The sequence below is a fragment of the Uranotaenia lowii genome, chromosome 3 (genome assembly GCF_029784155.1).
Source record: "Uranotaenia lowii strain MFRU-FL chromosome 3, ASM2978415v1, whole genome shotgun sequence".
Taxonomy (NCBI): Eukaryota; Metazoa; Arthropoda; class Insecta; order Diptera; family Culicidae; genus Uranotaenia; species Uranotaenia lowii.
In genome coordinates this window covers 222,711,047-222,733,957 of record NC_073693.1, presented here as the reverse complement: position 1 = coordinate 222,733,957, position 22,911 = coordinate 222,711,047, and the positions used below count along the sequence as shown (strand labels likewise).

Sequence of the window (22,911 nt, the reverse complement as noted above, 5' to 3'; positions counted from 1 at the left end):
TTCAATTTTCTGATCGTCTTCTTTCATTTTACTTTAGAAAACTTCAGATTCTGCTGGTTGGATAGCTCTATTTTTCGAAGCAAAAGCTATGTTCTAAGACTTTAGTACACATCCACTAAGCAAATGTTTATTCATACCAAACTAAGCAAATGCTTTGGACTTTTGCTTTGATTGATTTCGAGCTAAGTAAAAGCTACCGAAGCAATTGCTAAACCTTATTCATACCACTGAATGTCCTTTTTTTAAATATCAAAAATTTATCATTAAATGATCATAAAAATAGCCTTCTTACTGTTCATCTACAAAGAAGAAAAGTTGTTCTTTCATATAAAACTACCTGTTAGCTTCTAAATGCTTTTTGGTATCATCAGGAGAGCTGTTTGTTAGCGAGCCTTGGAAAAATAGATATTTTAAGATTTTGAAAATAGATATTTTACTAACAGAAAAAAATTTCAAATACATATCAAATTTTGCCCATTTGATACTCAATTCATAGACTTTCAAACGTAGAAAACATATTTCAAAAATTCAAACTACCGACTGAGTTATTGATGATAATGCGGAAAAGTTTATTGTTGGTCAAATTTACCCCAGTGATCAATGTTACCCCGTTTTACGGTACTTCGAAAAATACAAAAACTTACATAAACAAGTCGCAATTTTTTCGAATTTAGAATATTTGTAGTCTGGATAACATGTTCTATATATGTTAAAGAAAAACTTAAAATTTTTTTGATAACTTTTTCAGCAGTTTTTTTTAAAGAATATGAAAGACCTTGATGTGTAGATAAATTGTCTCGAAGACACTGACTTTCTATAGTTTACCGTTTAGCCGCTATCAATTTAAAACGCTTTTTGGTCCATTTCTCACTTTGTGCGCCAGGAAGTCAAAGAACAACGTTCAACTTGTCTCCAACGGATTCCATTCATTCAACATCAGAATGACTGAGTTTACATCGAAGCTCACAGTCATGGGCTCGAAGTGACTGTGACCTTTGACCAAATGGAATGAGAAGAAGAGCGAACGAAAATTGTAAAGGCTGTCAGTCAGAGAGAACTTATTGAGTGATAGAAGGAAATGAAGGGAACGCAAACGGAAGACTCTGAATGGAGAGAAATTTCACGTTCACGCAAGGCTGTCAACTTTTTTAAGCTCTGCTCCTGTTCACTTCTCAATCTCTAAAACTTCCTCAACAAAATTCATTTTTCTTACACAGCCATCTTCACTCATAGAAATTAGTCTGTAAACTGATTTAACCGTTTCCTTTCACTCCTGACGTACACATTACTCTCTTCTTCTGAAACTCTACACAGTCTTCTCTCTCTGATTATAACGAACGCTCTCATCAGTTCCCGAGTAAATAACTGTAATGTGATCCCTCCTGTACTGCTGTACATAGGGTTGCCAACTTTTCGTTTGTTCATTTTTTTTTCTTTTATTTAATCTAAACCTGCTATATTCCCTACAATAACATCAAAATTTTTTTACCAATGCTACCGAGATACAATTTTTTGGGGAAAAAATTATCACTGAACCATTCGTTGAATTTGTATGTTAAAAATTATACTATTTTCATACTAAAAATACTAAAAATTATACTATTTTCATATATTATGCTGGTCATTTTTTTGGTGAAAATTGAACAGCCGACACCCTGAAAGAAAATAAAAGCTCTTGTGAAAATATGATTGTTATAAAAATTCGAGTTATTGGAATTTACAACAATAAACAATTATTATTGCTTATTTCACGAGAGGAATAAAAATTTTATTTACCCAATTTTGAGTACATATCTGTGAAGAATCTTCCAGCTTCCATGATATTAATAAATTGGCAGCTCTATCAATTCTCAGATCGTCCGCTGTCAAAGTTTGCGTTTCCCCGTTTCCTGTTTTCGCCTTATGACGGCTGCCGTTCTTTCCGAATAGTTTTGCCAATATGGTAAGTTGTGTTTCGTGATAATTGATTGAGAAAAGGGTTGATAAAATATATTTCACCATTTAATTCTTGTTCCATTATGCAGAAAAATACGTGTTCCTTTTTTGAAATGATTCAAAATTTAATTTATTGTGCCAGATTTAGGTTGAAAGCAGATTTAAAGTCTTGTTATTTGGAACTTCGATTGCTTTGTTTGCGTTGATTTCAAAATATTACTGTTCGACAACCTTATAGCTTAAAACAAGTAGAAAAAGTTTATGTTCCGTATTCGAATGGAAACAAAATGGACTAATTAATTTTTGTTTCCTCACGATTGTAGCCTCCAAAAAAGGACACCAAGTCGTCGGCAAAGCAGCCGCAAAAGACGCAGAAGAAGAAGGAGGGATCCGGAGGCGGTAAGGCCAAGAAGAAGAAGTGGTCCAAGGGAAAGGTTCGCGATAAGCTGAACAACCAGGTCCTATTCGATAAGGCCACCTACGAAAAACTGTACAAAGAAGTGCCCGCCTACAAGTTGATCACCCCTTCAGTTGTTTCCGAACGTCTGAAGATCCGAGGATCCCTGGCCAAGCGAGGACTGCGAGAGTTGTGCGTGAAGGGTAAGTTTTAAATTTATTTGAAGATTTTATAATCGTTATGTAGAAGTTATACTTACTTCCCTTTCCCAAAACCTTAGAACAAAAAAAACATAGAATCACCAAATATATTGCCCATCGGCAAGACTATTTTTTTTGTTAAGTGATTTGGCTGATTAATTCTAAATTACGGTAGCATAAAAGCTATATGTAACTGTTGTGCAAGGGCAAGGATTTGTTAAGTTATTGTTAAATAGAAAAGAATCTTTACTTCCAAATCTTGTAGATAGTGTTTTTAACAATTACAGTTGATATTTCATTATATACGGCGTGTTCGTAAACTGATTTGTTTGGGTGATGCATCGATTTGTTTGGTAGATGTCAAATCACCTTCCAATGCTTTTGCATACAGTTTGTCTAATTTACGAACGCCAACATCGATAGAAAAAATCACTTCGATAGAAAAAATCAATTTACGAACACGCCGATAATATTAGACAAAAATACTGATATATCACAATTATCACGAAAAACCGTATTCTTCTTGATTTTTTTTTATTTTTGTAATTCCTTTATTTGAAACGGCTCATACTTTGAGTACAGAGACTATAGTCTCGGTAACCTTGAGGGTCTAAGGAGCCAACATCGTTTTGTATGTTTACAATTCGGTATCGAATTTTTAATACGGCGAATGCGCCAAGACCTTTGTTTTGAGAAAAACGCATTCCAAGTTTCAGAAACTAAAATCAATTTTCTATTTAGCTGCGTACAATCATTTTCCTAAATAAGTCGCTAAAATGCTTTCAAATTGATTTAATTTCATCACCCGATCGATTAGTATAGCTTTTCCGTACTAATTACTTCAAAAAATTAATAAATATAACTGTGGGCCATTTTACCACAGACTGGTGTTCTCATTTTGTTCATTCGCCAAATTGGAGCGCCCTTTTGAATTGCAGAATGACTATTCGCCTTTTGGATCACTCATTAAATAAGCAATATTCAAGCAAATTTCGGCTTGAAAGCGGGTCCAAATGATCACATTAACACATTGGCACATTCAACGATCTTATAAATACTGATTTGTGCATCTCCTCGTCCTGGAAAACAAATTTCAAAAACTTCAATGCCCTTTTTTCCATCTCGAAATAACTATTGGCCTTTTTGTTCGCGACGAAATTTTGAGGGGAACACTGATACCGCAATTGACACTTTTCTGTGTAAAATTTGACACATTTTGAGCTTACCTGGGTGAACACTTTTTCAGTGTTCGAGGCTCGAACACTAAAAAGTGTTACACTGATTAACGAAACTTTCACGTGTGAATTTCACACATCATGTCAGGAAGCAGTCCCACAAATTTTACACAAATTTTTTTGTTTTCATTCAGATTCAATTCGGATGAAACAAAATAAAAAGGAAATCAAATCTATCGATATGTTTATTTCCGCGCATTTCAAAACATGGGAAAAAATGTTCGGGATGAACCACCATTATTTTTCTGGACATTTCCCAGCGATCGTCCATGCCAGCAAGCAAGTCAAGCAGTGCGTGCAGTTCCCCCGGCGGTTCGTGATCCGGTGCTGCTTCCGAGCTTCCGAGCTCTTCACTACCGGGCAAAATCTGAAAGATGAAAAACAACAATTAAAGTAAATAAAATATTGAATTAGATCTGTAAGCTACCTTTTAATTCTGGCTCCCGGATATTATTAGAAGCACAACAGAAAATCAACTTCTATAACTTCCAAGTTTGTTGGTTACACATCTTTCCGGTTTTCAGACAGTTTCTAAAGCAGAGTAATTTTTACACAGATCGCCAGGGTGGGAAACACACATATTTTTGACAGCTTCATACATAAAGAAAAAAAGTGTCAATTTCACATGGACAAAGTGTAGAAAATATTAACAGTGAAATGGGCGAATGAACTGTGGGATTATACACTCATAAAAAAAAATCTATTCGCCTTATTTAAAAAATTAAATTTAACTTCACTAAAATAAGAAAAATTAAAAGAAGATCATATTTTCGGATGTAAAATAAAGAGTTTAACGCATTTATGTGATTATCTGGATTTGTTAACAGTTGCGCATTCGCCGTATTGTTTATTTAGGTCTAGATCATCACTTGAAGAGAACAGAAAATAGATAGGGAAAGAAAATAAAAAGTATCATAGATGAGATCCTTGACCTTGTGCAATAGTTACATGTAACTTTAAGGCTACCGTAATTTCAATGAATAAATTATTATTATAAGATCAATAGCTTTTAGAAAAAGGTATATTTCGAAGATGTAATCAATGTCTATCGCAGCTAGTACATCTCTTACTGGGGAGAAGGGTGGTTTTCCTCGGGTTCGAATGGAGTCTATAAAATTCGCTCTAGCGGCTAGGTGGGCCTCACATGACCAGACGATGCTGCCAGCAATATTTATACGATAGAGTACCGCGTTCAAGGAATAATGATTAGACATGAGGCGGGAAAATATACGAATAAAATCTCGACTCAGGTCCAATCTATTAAACCAGGGTTTAAGGCTTACCCTTGAGATAATCGAGTAAAGCCACCGACCCAAATCATCCTCGTCCCATCTGCGCTGCCAGTTGAAAATAGAGTTTTTCCGAGCCAAGAAGTAGAATTCGGTGAAGACGATTTCACGCTGGTAAATGTTGCCTCCCATCGCACCCACTTTTGCAATGGAGTCTGCCTTCTTATTGCCTACTATGGAGTAATGTGAGGGGACCCAGGCTAAGGGAAAAGCAACGTCTTGATAAAGTGGTCAATATATCTCGTATCTCTTTGAGTAATTACGGCGTGAGATTTCCTGGTCTTATAGAGCGGATCGCTTCAATAGAGCTGAAACAACTGAAACTATCAGTTATAATAAAGTAGTGGTCAACAGGTCGTGTAGCGATACTATCCAAGGTCCATAGCAGGTAACTCTGCTATATATTCATATACAACAGAGCATGGTGACTGTAGGATGTAAAAGGCGTCAGATATTTCATTGAACGCTCCAAATGGAAACTAGTCAAATTGCAAATTAAATACAATAAAAACTGTATTTGAAATTGATTAAGAAATCCTTGTATCAATTTTATTTGTTCACAATCTTATCCAGCCAAATCTGCTGGAAAATTGTTGACTAATTTTCCATGTTTTCCACATCTTTTCCAGGTCTGATCAAACAGGTCGTTCACCATCATGCCCAGGTTATCTACACCCGCACGACCAAGGGAGATGATCCAGTTGCGTAAATTTCGTTGCTTCTAGATATGTCTTCGGGTGTATTGGGACTGTCGTTATTATTCGTGCGTGTAAGGGAATGGGAAGAACAGCGTTTTATTTCTCGGAGGTTATGTACCAAGTATATTGGCGCCCGTTGACATCTGTGTTCCTGAAATATATTTTCCGCGGAAACCGGGCTGATAGTATGCGAAAATCCATGGAGTAAATGAGAAAATATACTTAAAAATAAGTAAACGTACAGGAGCATTTGGTCTGTAAGTATATCATGATGACAATCCTGATTTCCATCTTATCGTCAATAATTAAATTCAATTTAATAACATGCTATTATTATTAATATTTATTAAAGACCCTTTAACAATTGTCATTACGGGTCAACATATAATATGCTATGTCAAAGAATTTTTTTTTATTTAAGGTACACCGGGGCAAGTGCAAACGGTTTTCACCATAGTTCAACTTTCACATGTCCTAGAAAAATATGTAAATCTTCAAAAATTATCAATTATCGTTCGTTACATCATTAAAATGGTTCTCAACTAATTCCCGTAGAAAGTGAAAATTTAAAAAATGTTGGTTAAAAGTAACGCACTTTTGTGAAAAAAATTCTAAGTTTGCACTTGCCCCGTTTATGGGGGCAAGTGCAAACGCAATGCTTTTTCCAAACTTATTCAAAGACGCGTCAGTGTATCGTTACTAAAACGAATTTAATACATGTTCCGGTATGTTTTATCAACTTTTTTTGATGTATTTGCTGTTTTTCTGCTATATTAATTACTTTTTGGAACTTCAGTTTTGCTGACTGTTGTTTGAAGCAAAAGACCTTCATTTGCCAAGGCATTACGGAATTTTGAATATCCGCTTCAGATACAACACTTTGGATACCCTTTCTGACCACTCTAATATAATGCTGAACCATTTTTGAGATGATTTTTTTTTAATGTCTGATGTTACATGGCTTAAAGGTGCGTTTGCACTTACCCCGGTAGTGTCGTTTGCACTTGCCCCGCAGTGTGGGTTGACAGGAGTGAATATTATTTTCACAATTTTTAGGGTCTACTGAAAATTTTTCATAAATTTTCTGCTTTCACCTGAATATCAGTCCCAAACACTCACCTTTTGACGAAAAATCGGATTTGAATGCCCTTTTTTGTAGCCAAAAAAAGGAAAACAAAAACTCACTTTTCATGTCTAGTACGTACTTGAATTCGTGTGTAATCAAACAGTGCCGTGTTTTTAGTGAATAATTGAAAGACAGTTTAGTTTATCTATGTCAGATTGTTGGTTTGGACAACAACAACAACTTCTAGAAGAAGAAATATTTTTTAATTTTTTTGTAACAGAGGAAAGTTGATCGTTTGCACTTGCCCCGAGTTTGCACTTGCCCCGGTGTACCTTACAAGTAGTTTTTAATAAGACATTTTACTCAAAGTTTTGTTTTTGTGCCGAGTATTAATTTCACTTTAGTGTGATGTTACTAAGAGGGGGGCCGTAATCGTCGCGGCTACTCAACTGTTAATCAATTTAACTAGGGGGAAGGGAAGAGGATTGTGTAGAGTCGCTCTCGAGTACAGATTTCTTTCTTGGGTTTGGTGGTGGCTGCCTATAGCGTGTTTTCGTTAGCTATAACCTCAGGTATTGTCTACGGTTATTATCGTCCACGATACCGTGAATGCACATTGGAATTCCTAGTTTCCGACCATACATTCCACTGTTCTGGCGAAAATAATCATGAAAAGGGGTATTGTTATGCAGCGTGACCATGAAAAAAATGGCGATTTCCCATACATTCGGAAGCTCAAAAATATGAAGTTCATGGTGATAACTGCTTCCACTTTTTCATAGTAAAACCACTGACCATACTGGCTGGACACTCGATTTTGTTTTCTGGATAATTTTTCCAATAGTACACAGCAAATTTTTTTTTGCTGGAAACCAGCAAAATTTTGCTGGTTTTTGTCCCGCTGACTTTCCAGCAAAAAACAGCAAACGTTAATGCTGGTTTCCAGCAATTCAAATTGCTGGAAAATCAGCAATCCAGATTGCTGGAAACCAGCAATTTCTTTCAACACAACTGGCAGTATTTAGTATGAAATTTATGTTTCAATTCAAAATTAAAGTTTAATATTGGCTGTGCATATAATAAGCAATAAAAACAATTATTTTCTCCCATTTTCAATAAGGGATTAATTTATTTTCCAAAAAAAAAACTTTTTTTTTCACAACTTTCTAACACCGGCTCTGGCGTGGCCGCTTTGTACCAAAATGTTGATAATCCGCCACCTGTAAAAATAGTTTTGATTAGTATCTTCTATATGGAATATCTACCTGTACAATAAAAACTTACCCTTGACTTGATGCCTGGTTGCCTGGAAAATAAAATAATTATATTAATTTAACCTTAATTCGTTAAATAGAATCTCATCTTACTTCAGCGTACGAAACAAAAACAAACTCCAAATTGACAACTCGATTGCTGATTTTCCAGCAAACTGGATCAATTGCTGGAAAGTCCAGCAATTTGAAAACCGATTGCTGATTTTTCAGCAAAAATGACAAGCACATAACCGAATGCTGAAAAATCCAGCAATTCGAAAACCGTTTGCTGGTTTCCAGCAAAAATTTGGATTGCTGAACGTTTCCAGCAATTTTTTTTGCTGGAAATCGAGGCAAAAATTTACAGTGTACGCAATGGCCCTTATTCTGCGCCGCGCGTGACGTGATGATTGTCACCTCACCTCGGAGTCACCGTGAGATTTGTCACCTTATTCCCGTAGTCGATACGGGTAAAGTGACAGAAGTTCATTCTAGGTGAGTGACCGAATGAGCACATCTGTCAAAATGGTAGAATTTGTTCTCTATTGATTTTTTTTGGCTAGCAATTCGGATTTTCCGAGCTAATCTTCCAAGTTTTTGTGATAATTCCGGTTTGTAACTGGTCACCAACGGGTCGTAAGCAACCAACAGAAAAAAACGGGCATTATTGTGCGCCCTAAGTGAAAACGCTGAATTCGGAATTCGCATCGAAAAGAACAAAAAAGCACAACAAGCGATGGCTGCTGCTTCAACCAGCCGGGACACAAAAGGCGGATTTTATCGCGGGACATGGCGAAAGGCGTGGGAGTGCGGAAGAATTGTTTAGGGCAGGACTTCGAAGCCGAACCTTTAATTTATTCGAAATCACCACTACTTGGTGCAAGTGAAATTTCCCCCAACGACGGGAATCGAATAAAATGGAGTGAAGTGCTATATAAGTGTGTTTTTTTTATCATGTTCAATATTAACAGTGAAATAAAATTAACCTCGCCCAATTTTATATGCTTGAATTTATTAATAACGACGGTAAAAAAATTGTTTCGCTGTATGAATAAATTTAAAAATTCAAATATGAAAGTGAATTTTTCTTTATTGATTCTTAAACTATCATACTGTAGTGAAACTCAATATTTACAGCCTAACGTCTCCGTTTTCAATGAAATTTCTATCTCGTCACCACCTGAAAAGATACCGACAATTGTCACCTAAAATCGTCACGCAAATGCGACGATTCTCACCCAGGGTGACTACACACAAAATTTCTGAGGCCGGAATTTAGCAAAATTTTGCTCAAATTTGACCAGCTAGAAACTTAGCAATCAATTTAGCAATTTTTTTTTACTAAAATTTCAGCAAACGAGAGGAAAAGTTAGCCGCCGCAATTTTTACTCAAATTTTTAGCAAAAACCGGAGAAAAAGATGGCTGGGACCCGTAATTTCATGTTTTGTTACTTTTTCTCTGGAAAATCAGGGGAATATTTGATTATTGAATAGAATACACAAATTACATTCACTTATAATTTAATTTTCACATTTTTTAAATTTTTTTCACACTTTTCGTTAAACGGAAGGTTCGATCCTGGGAACGCACCTACTGGCGAGCAAAATGCCATGCCATCTTCATCAAAGAAAGCACCGGGGTGTTTTCCGGATGCAGCTCGTTGAAATTCCAGTTGTGGTCCTTCTTCATTGCCGGACTGTTGCGGGTTTCGTGTTGCACTTTCAACCTGGTAGGAAAAAAACAAACACACAAATTTCAAATTAAAATATTGGAGAATCAAAACACTTTAAGATTGGACCTTACCTGTAAGCATCCGGTGTCGATTTAGCTACCGTTTCTTCGTGAAGTTGCCCACCAACAAGAACCACCAGCAACGAACATCCGGAACCGCACTTAATCGCGACAGCTTTTTAATTTTCTCCCAACTGGCGCGGCGGCTGGAGTCTGTGAACATAGCGGCTGAAAAACCTTCGTTTTACTAAAATCAAGTAAAATGACCTTTTTCATTACTAAAATCAAGTAAATTTAGCTTTTTGCTAACTCAAAAGTAAAAAAATATTTTTGCTAACGGAAAGTAACAGTGAAATTTTGCTAAGTGGAGCCCCGAAAGTTTTGTGTGTACGAGAATAAGGTAAGAACTCACAAAGTTCATCCGAAGTGACATTTCTCGGCTTAAGCTTAAGTGACAACTGGAATCAAGCACAGAGAACAGACATCGGGCCCCGAACAAAAATGTGTTGAAAACGTGTGTGAGATTACCAACCCAAGTTTCAAACCAAATTCGTAAGTGGACTAACATCTATAAGATGTCGCTACCAGTACACCTATTTTTTTCATTTTTGTGACACGCTTAGAAATTAATACTCATCGCTTATCTCAAAGGAGGCAATGGGTGATATGAAAAAAACCTAGTAATTGCTTTTGCTAAACTAAATCGAGCAGTCGAGCAGTCGCTTAAAGCAATTGCTTCGGTTGTTATGAATAAAGTTTTTTTGACAGCTGTTTTCTCAGTCAGGAGCTTTTACTTTTAGAACAAGCTAGTTTGGTATGAATAAAGCTCAAATCTGAAGCAATTGCTCGACAAATCTCCCAGCAATTGCTTTATTTTCTAAGCATGCTCGGTAGCAGACTTTTCTAATAAAAAATTCTTTAATAACGTTATGAATTTATCAAATTAGCAATATTTCACTTCAAAACAATTCAAAAAGGCATTTTCAACATGGATAAAGAAAAGTCGGAGTGATAACCCAACTTTTTTCATATTCTTGTCGTTCGTCTAGTAAATATTTCAAATAAAAAAAAACCGGCTATAGTGGAAGAAGTCCCAATTGGCTCAAAGTAAGAAATAAATTGTAATAATTTAAAACATTATACAGATCTCTCATTTTTATATAATTCTAAGATTTAAGAAAAAAATCTAAATTAAAATGCGCGCCTATTGCCTATTTTTTTATACATCTGGGGGGGGGGAGCTTATGATAAATATTAAAGTTAGGCCATTTTTTGTTTGACAATATTCGAATATGTATTCATTTTTCTTTAAACATCAACATACGAGCACAAATTAACCAAAAAAATTCCGGTCGTTCTTACACCCACCACCCGCTTCGTCGACTTCAAGGCTACTTAACCGTACTTTTCAATTTTCTGATCGTCTTCTTTCATTTTACTTTAGAAAACTTCAGATTCTGCTGGTTGGATAGCTCTATTTTTTGAAGCAAAAGCTATGTTTGTGACGAATTAATTAATGGCTTTGTTGCCACTAATAATATAAACGCAAACATAATTATGATGGCAACATTAATGCGTTGCAAAATTCGGAAAAACCCATTTTATTTCCCTCAAAATAACAAAGTTTCAAGAGCGACTTACATTTCTTCCTTTCTGCATGCTGCTGACCCATCTTCCGGGTACCTTTTGTCGGAGCACATCTCCGAGTGCCCTGCCATTTGGAGGCTGTCCGGAACCACGTCAATGATGCCTGTTTGTCCGGCTGCAGATTGTCGACGAGCGACAGCTTGATGCACACCGAGCCAATATCGCTGCACCCACATGCCACAAATCTCGTAGCTCGCTGGCCTGTGCTGACGACCCTGCACGTTCCGGCTTGGGCCGCTGAACGCGCAGATCCTCGTGTTAAACGACAATCCAGTCGCTTTGGTGATTCTCCGGAGAAATTGCTCCTGCTCGCTTGTCATCCGATGACCCAAGATGTTTTCCCCCGGTTGCAACCGGGAACGCCTTCCGCTGATTTCGCCGATCCCTCGACGCCACTCGCTCCTCTCGCACGTTCCTTCCCTTGGGGAACCTTTGGTGCTCCTCGGCGCCTTGTATGCAATGGGCATCGCGAGCAAAATTGTAAGAGGCAGCAAAACTTGCTGAAGGGTTTCCTGGCCAAAAAACGCTCCCACGACTGGCGAAGATGATAGGTCACCAAGCGCTGAATCCGGGAAACCGAAATATCACCAACGGGTGACAAAATGTGGCAAAAGAAAAAAAAAAGGGGTCCTATTGGGACGGAAAAGTGGGGTTAGAAAAAGCACGCGTTGATGGAATCTAACCTCAGCTTACTTCCGACCCCTTTTGGATGTTGATATGCTGGCGGAATGTGGCCGAATGTTGTCGCCGGAGCCTCCTAGCGTGTGGTGCTTTTCGGCACTTTTCCCTTTGGGAAATTTGCTTGAGCCCTGTGAGTTAACGTGTGAGCGCTGCCTGGAACAAAGGGCTGTTGTAGACTGTGCTGATGCCTCACATTTTTGCCGCTTACCTTTTCTCGGATGATGCTTTTTGGCCCTTTTCCTTTCGGAAAATTTGCTCGTGCCCTGGGTAGCTAGCGTGGTGGCCCTGTCCTTCTTCGTAGGCTGCTCACTGGCTCTTTTCCCCTCGGGGAATTTTCTCGAGCCCTGGGTTGCTGACGTGGTGTCCTGCCTGGAATTGAGGGCTGCTCTAGTATGTGCTGGGGCTTTTAATTTTCGGCCGCTTACCTGTCTCCGTATGGCTTCTGTTTAGCGCGGGGACTTTCTTGATCCCTGGGAGGCTGGCTTGATAGCTCTGTCAAGAAATACGGGCTGTTGGCTGGCCTTTTCACAATGCCACTACGGATGGCTTACTTTTTTCCGCGGCTCGTTCCCGGCACTTCTGTGACCGACGCGTCAGTTTTGCCAACTCAAGAAACAAAACTCCTCCACGGGTAAAAATTGTTTCTCTCCTTCTTCTTATTGCCGACATTCGTTTTGTACAATCCAACAGTGTATCGATGTTTGGCTGACAAGCCTTCCTCCCTCTCGATTTTTCTCAGCTGTTTTGGTTCAGTGTCTGAATGTTTGTTTATTATCCCTAGGGGTGATCATGTGCATTTCAGGTGTGCACGCTCTTATACTTTTGAAGGAAATGGGTAAAAGTAATTGTTTGCGTATTTGCTCCTAACATCGTATCAAAATTTAAGAACATATAATTAAATGTAACATGTTCTAAGACTTTAGTACACATCCGCTAAGCAAATGTTTATTCATACCAAACTAAGCAAATGCTTTGGACTTTTGCTTCGATTGATTTCAAGCTAAGTAAACGCTACCGAAGCAATTGCTAAACCTTATTCATACCACTAAATGTGTGCAATATATAACAGTAACACAATTTGTTGTGTTATAAATTTTAAAAATATCATGATTTAACAAAATGCAAATCATATTTCAATCACACTTTAATCGCTATCATATGCCCCATATTGTTCAATCAATATTGGTGCTGAATTGAAGTTGAATTTCAAGTTTTAAAGTATTGGCTGGGATTTTACTATCAGTAAACAGTTTTCTAGAACAGAAAATGTGAACATAAGTGATATAATTGTAAATTATGGGTCGATATTCCGGTTGATGTAACCTGAGTTCGATACATGAGGTCTTAAAACTCATGATTAATAATAACTTTATTCATTTCAACTAATTATTAATCCTGAGTTACAAGTCCTCATGTATCGATCTCAGGTAACATCAACCGGAATATCGACCTATAATTTACAATTGTAACATTTATGTTCAAATTTTTCTGTTCTAGAAAACTGTTTACTGATAGTTAAATCCAAGCCCATACTTTTAAACTTGGAATTCAACTTTCAATTCAGCGTCAATATTGATACAATATGGGGCATTTAATATCGATTAAAGTGTGTTCGAATTATGATTTGCATTTTTTTTAAATCATGATGTTTTTAAAAATTTTCACACATAAAATTGTGTTACTGTCATATATTGCACTGGCCTCCTTTGAGATGAGCGATGAGTAATAATTTCAGAGCGTGTCGAAAAAAATAAAAAAATATGTAGGGTATTTCGGGGGAATATGCACCTGCTAAGGGAAATGACCGAGTATGCGGAATACATAAGCTGAACACCCGAATAAACTGCAATATGTGCTTCGTATTTCTATCTTCTACTCATATTCTGTCAAAAATATTACTATTTATTGTAAAAACTATGAAAATATTCGATTTTTTACAAACGCCTTTAAAAGCAACCTTTGAAATCACTGGATGTTAAACGCCCCAGTGTAAGCAAATGATGCCCCAAAACATTGGATCAAAACGACTCGAAAACAACACAATATTCACAGTGAAAATAAATTAATTCTGTAAATTGATTCGGAAAAAAGTGCAAAAAATATTTTTTTCCATGTTAATCTACACATAAAAACAAGTGGTTTGTTAACATTTCTCAATGAAAAAATGAAAAATTTTGAAATTCTTGACTTTATTTTGAACTGTGTCAGTTTCAACCAAATTTTTCTGCTGCTTTTGGCAACAAATTTAGTGAACCGATTCGATTTTCTGTGCACGTTTTTTACTCAAATCCGATCGAAAGTTATAATTATTATGCATCCTAAAGATAATTTAGGACTAAGCAAAGAAGAAGATTGACATATCATTTCGATAATCGGTCTGTATTCATGGAAAACTGCACTCCAAAATTTAGAATAAAACACGTGGTTTTGTTTACATTTTACCGAACAGCACCTTGAGAGGAGGGCAATTTGTCCATAAATTCATGGGGGCATTTTGATCGGATATTTGAAATTTAATATGTCGTCAGTTTACCATAAAACAACAATTTATCACAGTTTTTCATCAATTGATAATTCAAAGATATAATTTGAACTATCAATAAAATCAATGGTGAGGATGTTTTAAGCAATTACCTTGGTGTAAAACCCTATTCCATTTGATCACTTTTTACAACTTAAGTGATGGATAGCCACCTCAAAATTTAATTTAATTGTTATTTGTGTTTTAATGAATATCTGGTAACCATTTTTATTAAAATTACAAGGTATTGGTTTAAAGAACACATTTGTGTAAAAAGAATACACCAAAAACTTCGCAAATCTCCAAAATTTATCAAAATATAGTCGCTGGCATTTTACCCCGCAAGGGCATTATGGACAGAAGTACCCTAGGTTTACTGGTAGCGACATCTAATGGATGTTAGTCCACTTACGAATTTGGTTTGAAACTTAGGTTGGTATTCTCACACACGTTTTGAGCTCCAGCCCGAACTCTGTTCTCTGTGAATCAAGTGACTTGGGTGAGTCGACTATCATCACGTCACGCGCGGCGCAGAATAAGGGCCAATATCGATTCCAGAGTGCGCATCGATCGATTTGAAGAAATGCTATCCCAGTTAGGAAATGCCACCCAACTTTAAAATGAAAGCAGGCAATTTCTACGATAAAATCGGGCTAAACAGGTCAATTTTTCCTATAGGGCATTTTTTGTCGAATTTTTCAGGTTCGCCACCTGCCGTCGAATTTGCGAACCTACTAAATCTGACCAAAACATATTAAGGCGCCTGCACAATAGCCCGTCAGACGTCGCGTCGTGTCAGCGTCACGTTGACATTTCATTTGGAGATACTGTTTAACGTTTGAGCCACCACAATGGTGCGTCGCGTAATTGACAGCGTTGTACTAAAACGCAAAACTTGTTCTAAACAGCAGCGTTCTCCGGCGTCAACGTTTGGGTTTTGAATAAAATCAAAACTGTCTCGCGTCAGCCAGCGTTTTGATAATTCCGTATTTATGTTTTGTGCTGAATTTTGATACAAACAGACCCAAAATTTAAATAATAGTCCACTTTCTCGTTTACGTAGAAATTATCAAATTTAATTTATCATTCAAATTATTTTTCAACATTTCAATGTTCTTTGATACCTTGGATAAACCAACGGTATGGAGTCGTCTCATGAAAATATTGTTGTTGTGTAAATGTATTTTCGGATATTTAGTTTTTCTTTCACAATACTTTAAGTCAATACATTTATTTAAATATACTAATCAATTAACATTTATGCCAACCTTTCACGTTGCCTCTCCGTGCAGTTGAGTAGTTGAACTAACCTGGTCCGTTCCACAGTTTAATTTTTCCACCGCCGGCCGATTCAAATCGTCCCCGCTCGGCTACCGAATATGCGGCAAATTAGCTGGAGACCGTTTCCTATGATGTGTGGTTTAACCTGAAACAGAAAAGAAATAATTATTTTGCATTTAAAATAAATTGGTTTAAATATTTCAGTAGTATTTCAGATCCCCTACCTGCTATATTTCTTGACGTTGACCTGATTTTCCAAGAAGAATCTCCCTTCTGTGAGGCAGCAGTCGTTCTTCAGGCAGCGTAAATACCGAGAAAATAAAACTTATTGGTATCTTTTTCCGCAAAAACGGCGAAAACAAATCAGACAAGAAAACCAACTTCGTCCCGAAGCAAATCAAAACAAACTTTTGGTTGCTATGATTCTTGACGCTGTATTGTGATGCAAAAATTTCCGGTTGCGTCGCGTCGTCGTTTTAGTACTCGACGACAGCGTTGACAGCTGACGTGACGCGACGTTCGACGCGGTATTGTGTTGCTGCCTTTAGACAGAAAATGGTTGAATTTTTGTTCTAAGTGTCAAGTCAGTGTGGAAAATCCGTAAATTTACATTTAGTGGTATGAATAAGGTTTAGCAATTGCTTCGGTAGCTTTTACTTAGCTCGAAATCAATCAAAGCAAAAGTCCAAAGCATTTGCTTAGTTTGGTATGAATAAACATTTGCTTAGCGGATGTGTACTAAAGTCTTAGAACATAGCTTTTGCTTCGAAAAATAGAGCTATCCAACCAGCAGAATCTGAAGTTTTCTAAAGTAAAATGAAAGAAGACGATCAGAAAATTGAAAAGTACGGCTAAAGTAGCCTTGAAGTCGACGAAGCGGGTGGTGGGTGTACACGGAGAATAATATATAGATTTATCAGTTATTTTACGCGTCTACATGAACATAAATATGGTTGTTTGGTTCTGACCCGAAAATACGTTCAAGCCAACAATCAGATGATACTTTGCCACGAAAGGATAAATGGCTGATTTAGCTATCGCATCGATGCTAAGAATCCAACAGGAATTTTCATTCAATCATTCGTAAGGCTGTTTCTACTGTAAATGTTGCTCCCCGTAAACGTAGGACATTGGGTGGTATGAAAAAAACTTAGTATTTGCTTTTGCTAAACTGAATCGAGCAGTCGAGCAGTCGCTTAAAGCAATTGCTTCGGTTGTTATGAATAAAGTTTTTTTTGACAGCTGTTTTCTCAGTCAGGAGCTTTTACTTTTAGAACAAGCTAGTTTGGTATGAATAAAGCTCAAATCTGAAGCAATTGCTCGACAAATCTCATAGCAATTGCTTTATTTTCTAAGCATGCTCGGTAGCAGACTTTTCCAATAAAAAATTCTTTAATAACGTCATGAACCTATCAAATTAGCAATATTTCACTTCAAAACAATTCCAAGAGGTATTTTTAACATGGATAAAGAAAAGTCGAGTGATAACCCAACCATCCCATATTCCTGTCGTTGTATAAAATCATTCGTCTAATACCGTATTTGTTTATGCCGAGTGTTGCACTAGTGTTGCACTGGTGCACCACTAGGTGCTGTCAAACTGTTTGTTTATTCGGACGGTGTTGCACTGGTTTTGACCTGTCGGAGTTCTGCTTACGGACGGTGGCCCACCGATAATTTTGCCAGTGTTGCGAGAGAGCGTGTGAGTGAGTGAGTTAGCAATACACTGGCGACGATTTGTGTTTGTTTTTATCGGGTACGGTGGAACACTCCACGAGTGGAGAAAACAAATACAGTATAAGATGACAATAAACAAATCAATTAGTAAATATTTCAAATTAAAAAAAATCCGGCTATAGTGGAAGAAGTCCCAATTGGCTCAAAGTAAGAAATAAATTGTAATAATTTAAAACATTATACAGATCTCTCATTTTTATATAATTTTTTATAATCCTAAGATTTAAAAAAAAAATCTAAATTAAAATGCGCGCCTATTGCCTATTTTTTTTATACATCGGATTATCCCGATCCGAATACATGTGGGAGAGCTTATGATAAATATTAAAGTTTGGGCCATTTTTTGTTTGATTATCCCGATCCGAATACATGTGGGAGAGCTTATGATAAATATTAAAGTTATGCCATTTTTTGTTTGACAATATTCGAAAATGAGTTCATTTTTCTTTAAACATCAACATACGAGCACGCATTAACAAAAAAATCCGGTCGTTCTTACACGCACCACCCGCTTCGTCGACTTCAAGGATACTTTCGCCGTACTTTTCAATTTTCTGATCGTCTTCTTTCATTTTACTTTAGAAAACTTCGGATTCTGCTGGTTGGATAGCTCTATTTTTCGAAGCAAAAGCTATGTTCTAAGACTTTAGTACACATCCGCTAAGCAAATGTTTATTCATACCAAACTAAGCAAATGCTTTGGACTTTTGCTTTGATTGATTTCGAGCTAAGTAAAAGCTACCGAAGCAATTGCTAAACTTTATTCATACCACTAATTGTAGATTCAAAATATTAATTAAATTAATTTGAACAGATAAAATGCATTGTTTTTGTTTTTAATGAAACGCATTTTTATTTATTTTTTATTTAATTACATATACGAGTGGCATGATTTTTTTATATTTAACTCTGCATTGTTTGTTTTTTTTTTCTTCTGCTGGGGTAGCCGCCGTCATGGCCCTAAAAAAAATGCTGTAAATTTGTTTTTCGGCGAAAGTTGAACAGCCGGCACCCTGCAAGAAAATAAAAGCTGTTGTTGAAATATGATTGTGATAAAAAAAATTCAATAACTTAAGAATACTATGTAACTTACGTGATGATTCTTGTTTATCACTGTTTTTTTTTATCCGACCTTCCGGATTGGCCCTCGGGGGTCAAAGTAAACCCTCTCTATATGTATCTGAAAACACTGAAACATTGTAAAGAAAATCAACAGAAAAAAATTAATCATATTTACCTTTCCGCTTCTTGTTGGTCGACTTCTTCCATGAGAAATAATTACTGGCTTTTTTTCCTCTAAGTCAAACATTTACCTGCTTGTTCATACGGAATTCGAGGTCTAGTCAAGCATCAGTGGTATTTGAGAACTGACTATCAGATTGTAATGCAGACTAGGAAAATATAGTCAAATCTACTAGCCGTTGAATTATTTTAGCGATAAGCTGTTGAGAAATCCTCTACAGCCAAATCAACTTTACATAAACGCTAGTTTGTTCGTAGTTATCGATGTTCATTTAGCAATATTATGGGTTCAACCAAAAATCTGTGATATGGAAGAGCCAACCATACGAATTTTGATAACAACCTGTAGAGTTTTTTATCCGTGTAAGAACGACCGGAATTTATTGTTAATGCGTGCTCGTATGTTGATGTTTAAAGAAAGATGAATACATATTCGAATATTGTTAAACAAAAAATGGCCTAACTTTAATATTTATCATAAGCTCTCCGACATGTATTCGGATCGGGATAATCCGATGTATACAAAAAATAGGCAATAGGCAATAGGCGCGCATTTTAATTTAGATTTTTTTTTAAATCTTAGGATTATAAAAAATTATATAAAAATGAGAGATCTGTATAATGTTTTAAATTATTACAATTTATTTCTTACTTTGAGCCAATTGGGACTCCTTCCACTATAGCCGGATTTTTTTTTTAATTTGAAACATTTACTAATTGATTTGTTTATTGTCATCTTAGACGAATGATTTTATACAACGACAGGAATATGAAAAAAGTGGAGTTATCACTTCGACTTTTCTTTATCCATGTTGAAAATACCTTTTTGAATTGTTTTGAAGTGAAATATTGCTAATTTGATAAGTTCATGACGTTATTAAAGAATTTTTTATTGGAAAAGTCTGCTACCGAGCATGCTTAGAAAATAAAGCAATTGCTATGAGATTTGTCGAGCAATTGCTTCAGATTTGAGCTTTATTCATACCAAACTAGCTTGTTCTAAAAGTAAAAGCTACTGACTGAGAAAACAGCTGTCAAAAAAACTTTATTCATAACAACCGAAGCAATTGCTTTAAGCGACTGCTCGACTGCTCGATTCAGTTTAGCAAAAGCAATTACTAAGTTTTTTTCATACCACCCATTGTTCTAACGAAGATGGAAATCAAGGTTATTCTATGGTACAGAAGTATTGTTTTAACCGTGAAATTCCATAGTTTACCATGAATAATTTATGTTTTTATTAATTTTTTTTTTATATTTACAACTAGTTTATTAAGGGGGGGGGGGGGGGGGGGCTAGGGTCTAACGGGTATAAAAAAACACCATTTTCACGATTTTTTTCTAGAGTTATCGTTCAAACAAATGTATTCAAATTTCTTGCATTATACAAAGCATTGTAAAAAAACATTTAGTAATTTTTTCGTAGAAAAATATTGAAAAATGAGCCGGTGACGGAGCATTTTCGAGGATGCCTTTTAGAAAACAGGATTTGCGGTGGACACTTTTATGAAATTTTTGTGGCTGTTTGAAGTAAAAACTACGATTTTTCACTTAAAAATCCGCCATTTTTCACCTGTAAAATCTCCCCAAAGTAAAAAAATCAAAAAAGAAAAACGTTGGGGTCTGGTATATTATATGTAGAAAATATGTTCCAAATTTGAAAAGAATCGGATAAGTAGTTTTCAAATGACGGTGTCCACGGACTTTAAAAATGAGCTTTCGAGAAAAACGCGTTTAAAGTTTCTGCTCTTGCTTTCTTGCAGTATTAGATAGGAGGAGATAAAGGCCTATAACTTCTACAGTTTTGGTTCAATTGACTTGAAAATTTGACACAACATTCTTGAAATGTTTTACAACCCGCATAAAACAGTATTATAAAATAACGATTGCCATTATCTTCTTCCTAAGACACACGAAAGATTAGCCTAATAGTTTTGGATTATTAATGTACACTCAGAAAAATACTATTATGTATGCCATAAGATTCTCTTATGAAGTGGCGCCATAAGAGAAATCATTGAAATTCATAAGATTCTCTTATGACGCGAATGAATTCTGAAGATGAACGCCTAATCCAATGAGAGTTTGTAGCTTTTCATAAGTGGCTCTTATGGAAACAGAAAGTCAATTCTAATAAGAATAATTTACGATATTTGAAATCACTTTATTGTTTTCCCAATTCCTTTTAATAAAATAATGAAGTAGTCATCAGCAGCACAGCAACACCCCGGTTCCAACGAAGTTTTTTTGGCCGCATCCGATTCTTCGAACTTGCGTTTTTTCCTGTCAGCATTACTGAAAAGTAAACAAAAAAATATTTTAGTTTACTAATATATTAAGCGTTCACATCAAAAACATTTCAAACTTACCAATCAGAAAGATCAAAATGTTAAAGAAACTGAATTACCAACAATAGCGAGTGCTTCGTACCGTTCCCGAGCAGACATTTATGGCAAAATTATAGCAAATTTTGCTATCACGCCCCGAGAGTTAAATTTGCTCTCATTTTGCTTGACATAAGGTGGTACACAGCAAAAATGAGAGCAAAAATTTTCATACTTGGTTAGCAAAGTGATACCAAATTTTGCTAAAATTGAGGCCCTAGTTACACCTCAATTTCCGAGAGCTTGGAGAGCACAATAATGCCAATATAAGGCATCACATATTTTTCATTGAAAGCAAAATTTGACGTCGTTATGCTCTCGAATCTTTCGAAAAATGAGGTGTATTTAAGATCTCATATTGAGGAAAATTTGGCATCACGTTGCTAACCAAGCAAAGAAATTTTGCTTTCACTTTTGCTGTGTACCACACTATGTAAAGCAAAATGAGAACAAATTTCACTCTTAAGGCGTGATAGCAATTTTGTTAAATTTTGCCGTAAAAGTATGCTCGAGTATTGTTTTTTTTGTTATGAATAAATTTAAATAATAAAGCTATCTAACTCATTCAACAAAAAACTTTTTTTTTCAATGATCTTAAAACTTTTCCAGTTGTTTGATTTCATATTATTATTTCCAAGTTGCAACACAATTTTCTCCCAGCACACACCCATCTTACTAAACGCCTAAAATTATATTAAAAAAAAAGCAATACTTCAAGAACATAATTTGATAACCATATAAGAATATAATTTGATGGATTCAATAATCACGTCTTTTAGTTGTCTACACAAAGGCGTAAAAAGTCTGTCTGTTGAGTTACAAAATTTGCTATTGTGATTTCGAGAAAGTTATCAATTGATTAAAATTATTATTTGGATTAAGATTTTCAAAAACAATAAATAAAGTACTGTGAATTGTATGTATTGACATGTTTTCGACAGCAATATTCACACCGAAATTTCATAATAACGATCTGCCCTAGAAAATAGAACCTCCCATAAAATTCATCGCTATATAGCATTTGGTTTTATTTTGACAAAAAAAAATCGCCTTAAGCTATGCAACGTTTTATCACTTACATAAATGTCTTCCTCCGAACGGATACAATGTCCTCTGCAGACCATCAAGATAGGTAAATTTTCGGATGAGATCCAGATCATCGACGTGTTCTCCTGATAAAGGTGTTGAACGAGTAGTTTGCTTCCATCGCATATTTTTGTCCCACACAGGCAACCTGAAAAAATTACAATCAACAATCTTAAAGCCATATTAACTTTGATGCAGGAGTAACATACCTACAACACACGGTGTACAATAGGTATAATATACTTATACCGTGCCTACAACATGTTTAATTGAAAATTTGAACGAAGTTGAAATTACAAAAAAAAAATTGTTTTAAAAAAGTTTAGGTATTATGCACATTCAATTAAAAATGGGGTCACTTCGAAAAAAATATTTTGAAGCATTTAGTCATAGGCGGTTAATGCCGCATAAACAATTGTGCTGGGTCCTAATGACCGTTTTCAAATCAAATTTCTGTTTGGTTGCATATAAGTCGAATTTTCAAGTGAAAAACTCTATTTATTTTGATAATGGCGGCGAAACGATGT

General features: G+C 35.9%; 2 protein-coding genes and 1 long non-coding RNA gene across 12 annotated transcripts in view; 1 reads left to right on the top strand and 2 right to left on the bottom strand.

Annotated features, from left to right (window-relative positions):
• LOC129753567 (40S ribosomal protein S25) overlaps positions 1-5,995 on the top strand; it is a 458,367-nt gene extending 452,372 nt beyond the window's left edge. Inside the window, exons 1-3 of one of the 2 annotated variants that reach the window (XM_055749405.1) lie at positions 1,819-1,942; positions 2,259-2,535; positions 5,686-5,995. In XM_055749405.1, the coding sequence (XP_055605380.1) occupies positions 1,940-1,942; positions 2,259-2,535; positions 5,686-5,765 (360 nt within the window). In that variant the 5' untranslated portion in view covers positions 1,819-1,939 and the 3' untranslated portion in view covers positions 5,766-5,995. Of the gene's footprint in view, positions 1-1,818; positions 1,943-2,258; positions 2,536-5,685 lie in introns of those variants that run through there. The other variant, XM_055749404.1, reaches the window with a different exon arrangement.
• LOC129753543 (protein winged eye-like) overlaps positions 1-22,911 on the bottom strand; it is a 531,910-nt gene that overhangs the window by 293,634 nt on the left and 215,365 nt on the right. The gene's annotated exons all lie outside the window — the stretch shown is intronic.
• LOC129753576 (uncharacterized) lies at positions 12,160-12,697 on the bottom strand. The gene is made up of 3 exons (XR_008738949.1): positions 12,559-12,697; positions 12,342-12,502; positions 12,160-12,286 (listed from the first exon to the last, which is right to left on the bottom strand). It is a non-coding gene; the product is annotated as an uncharacterized LOC129753576 (long non-coding RNA).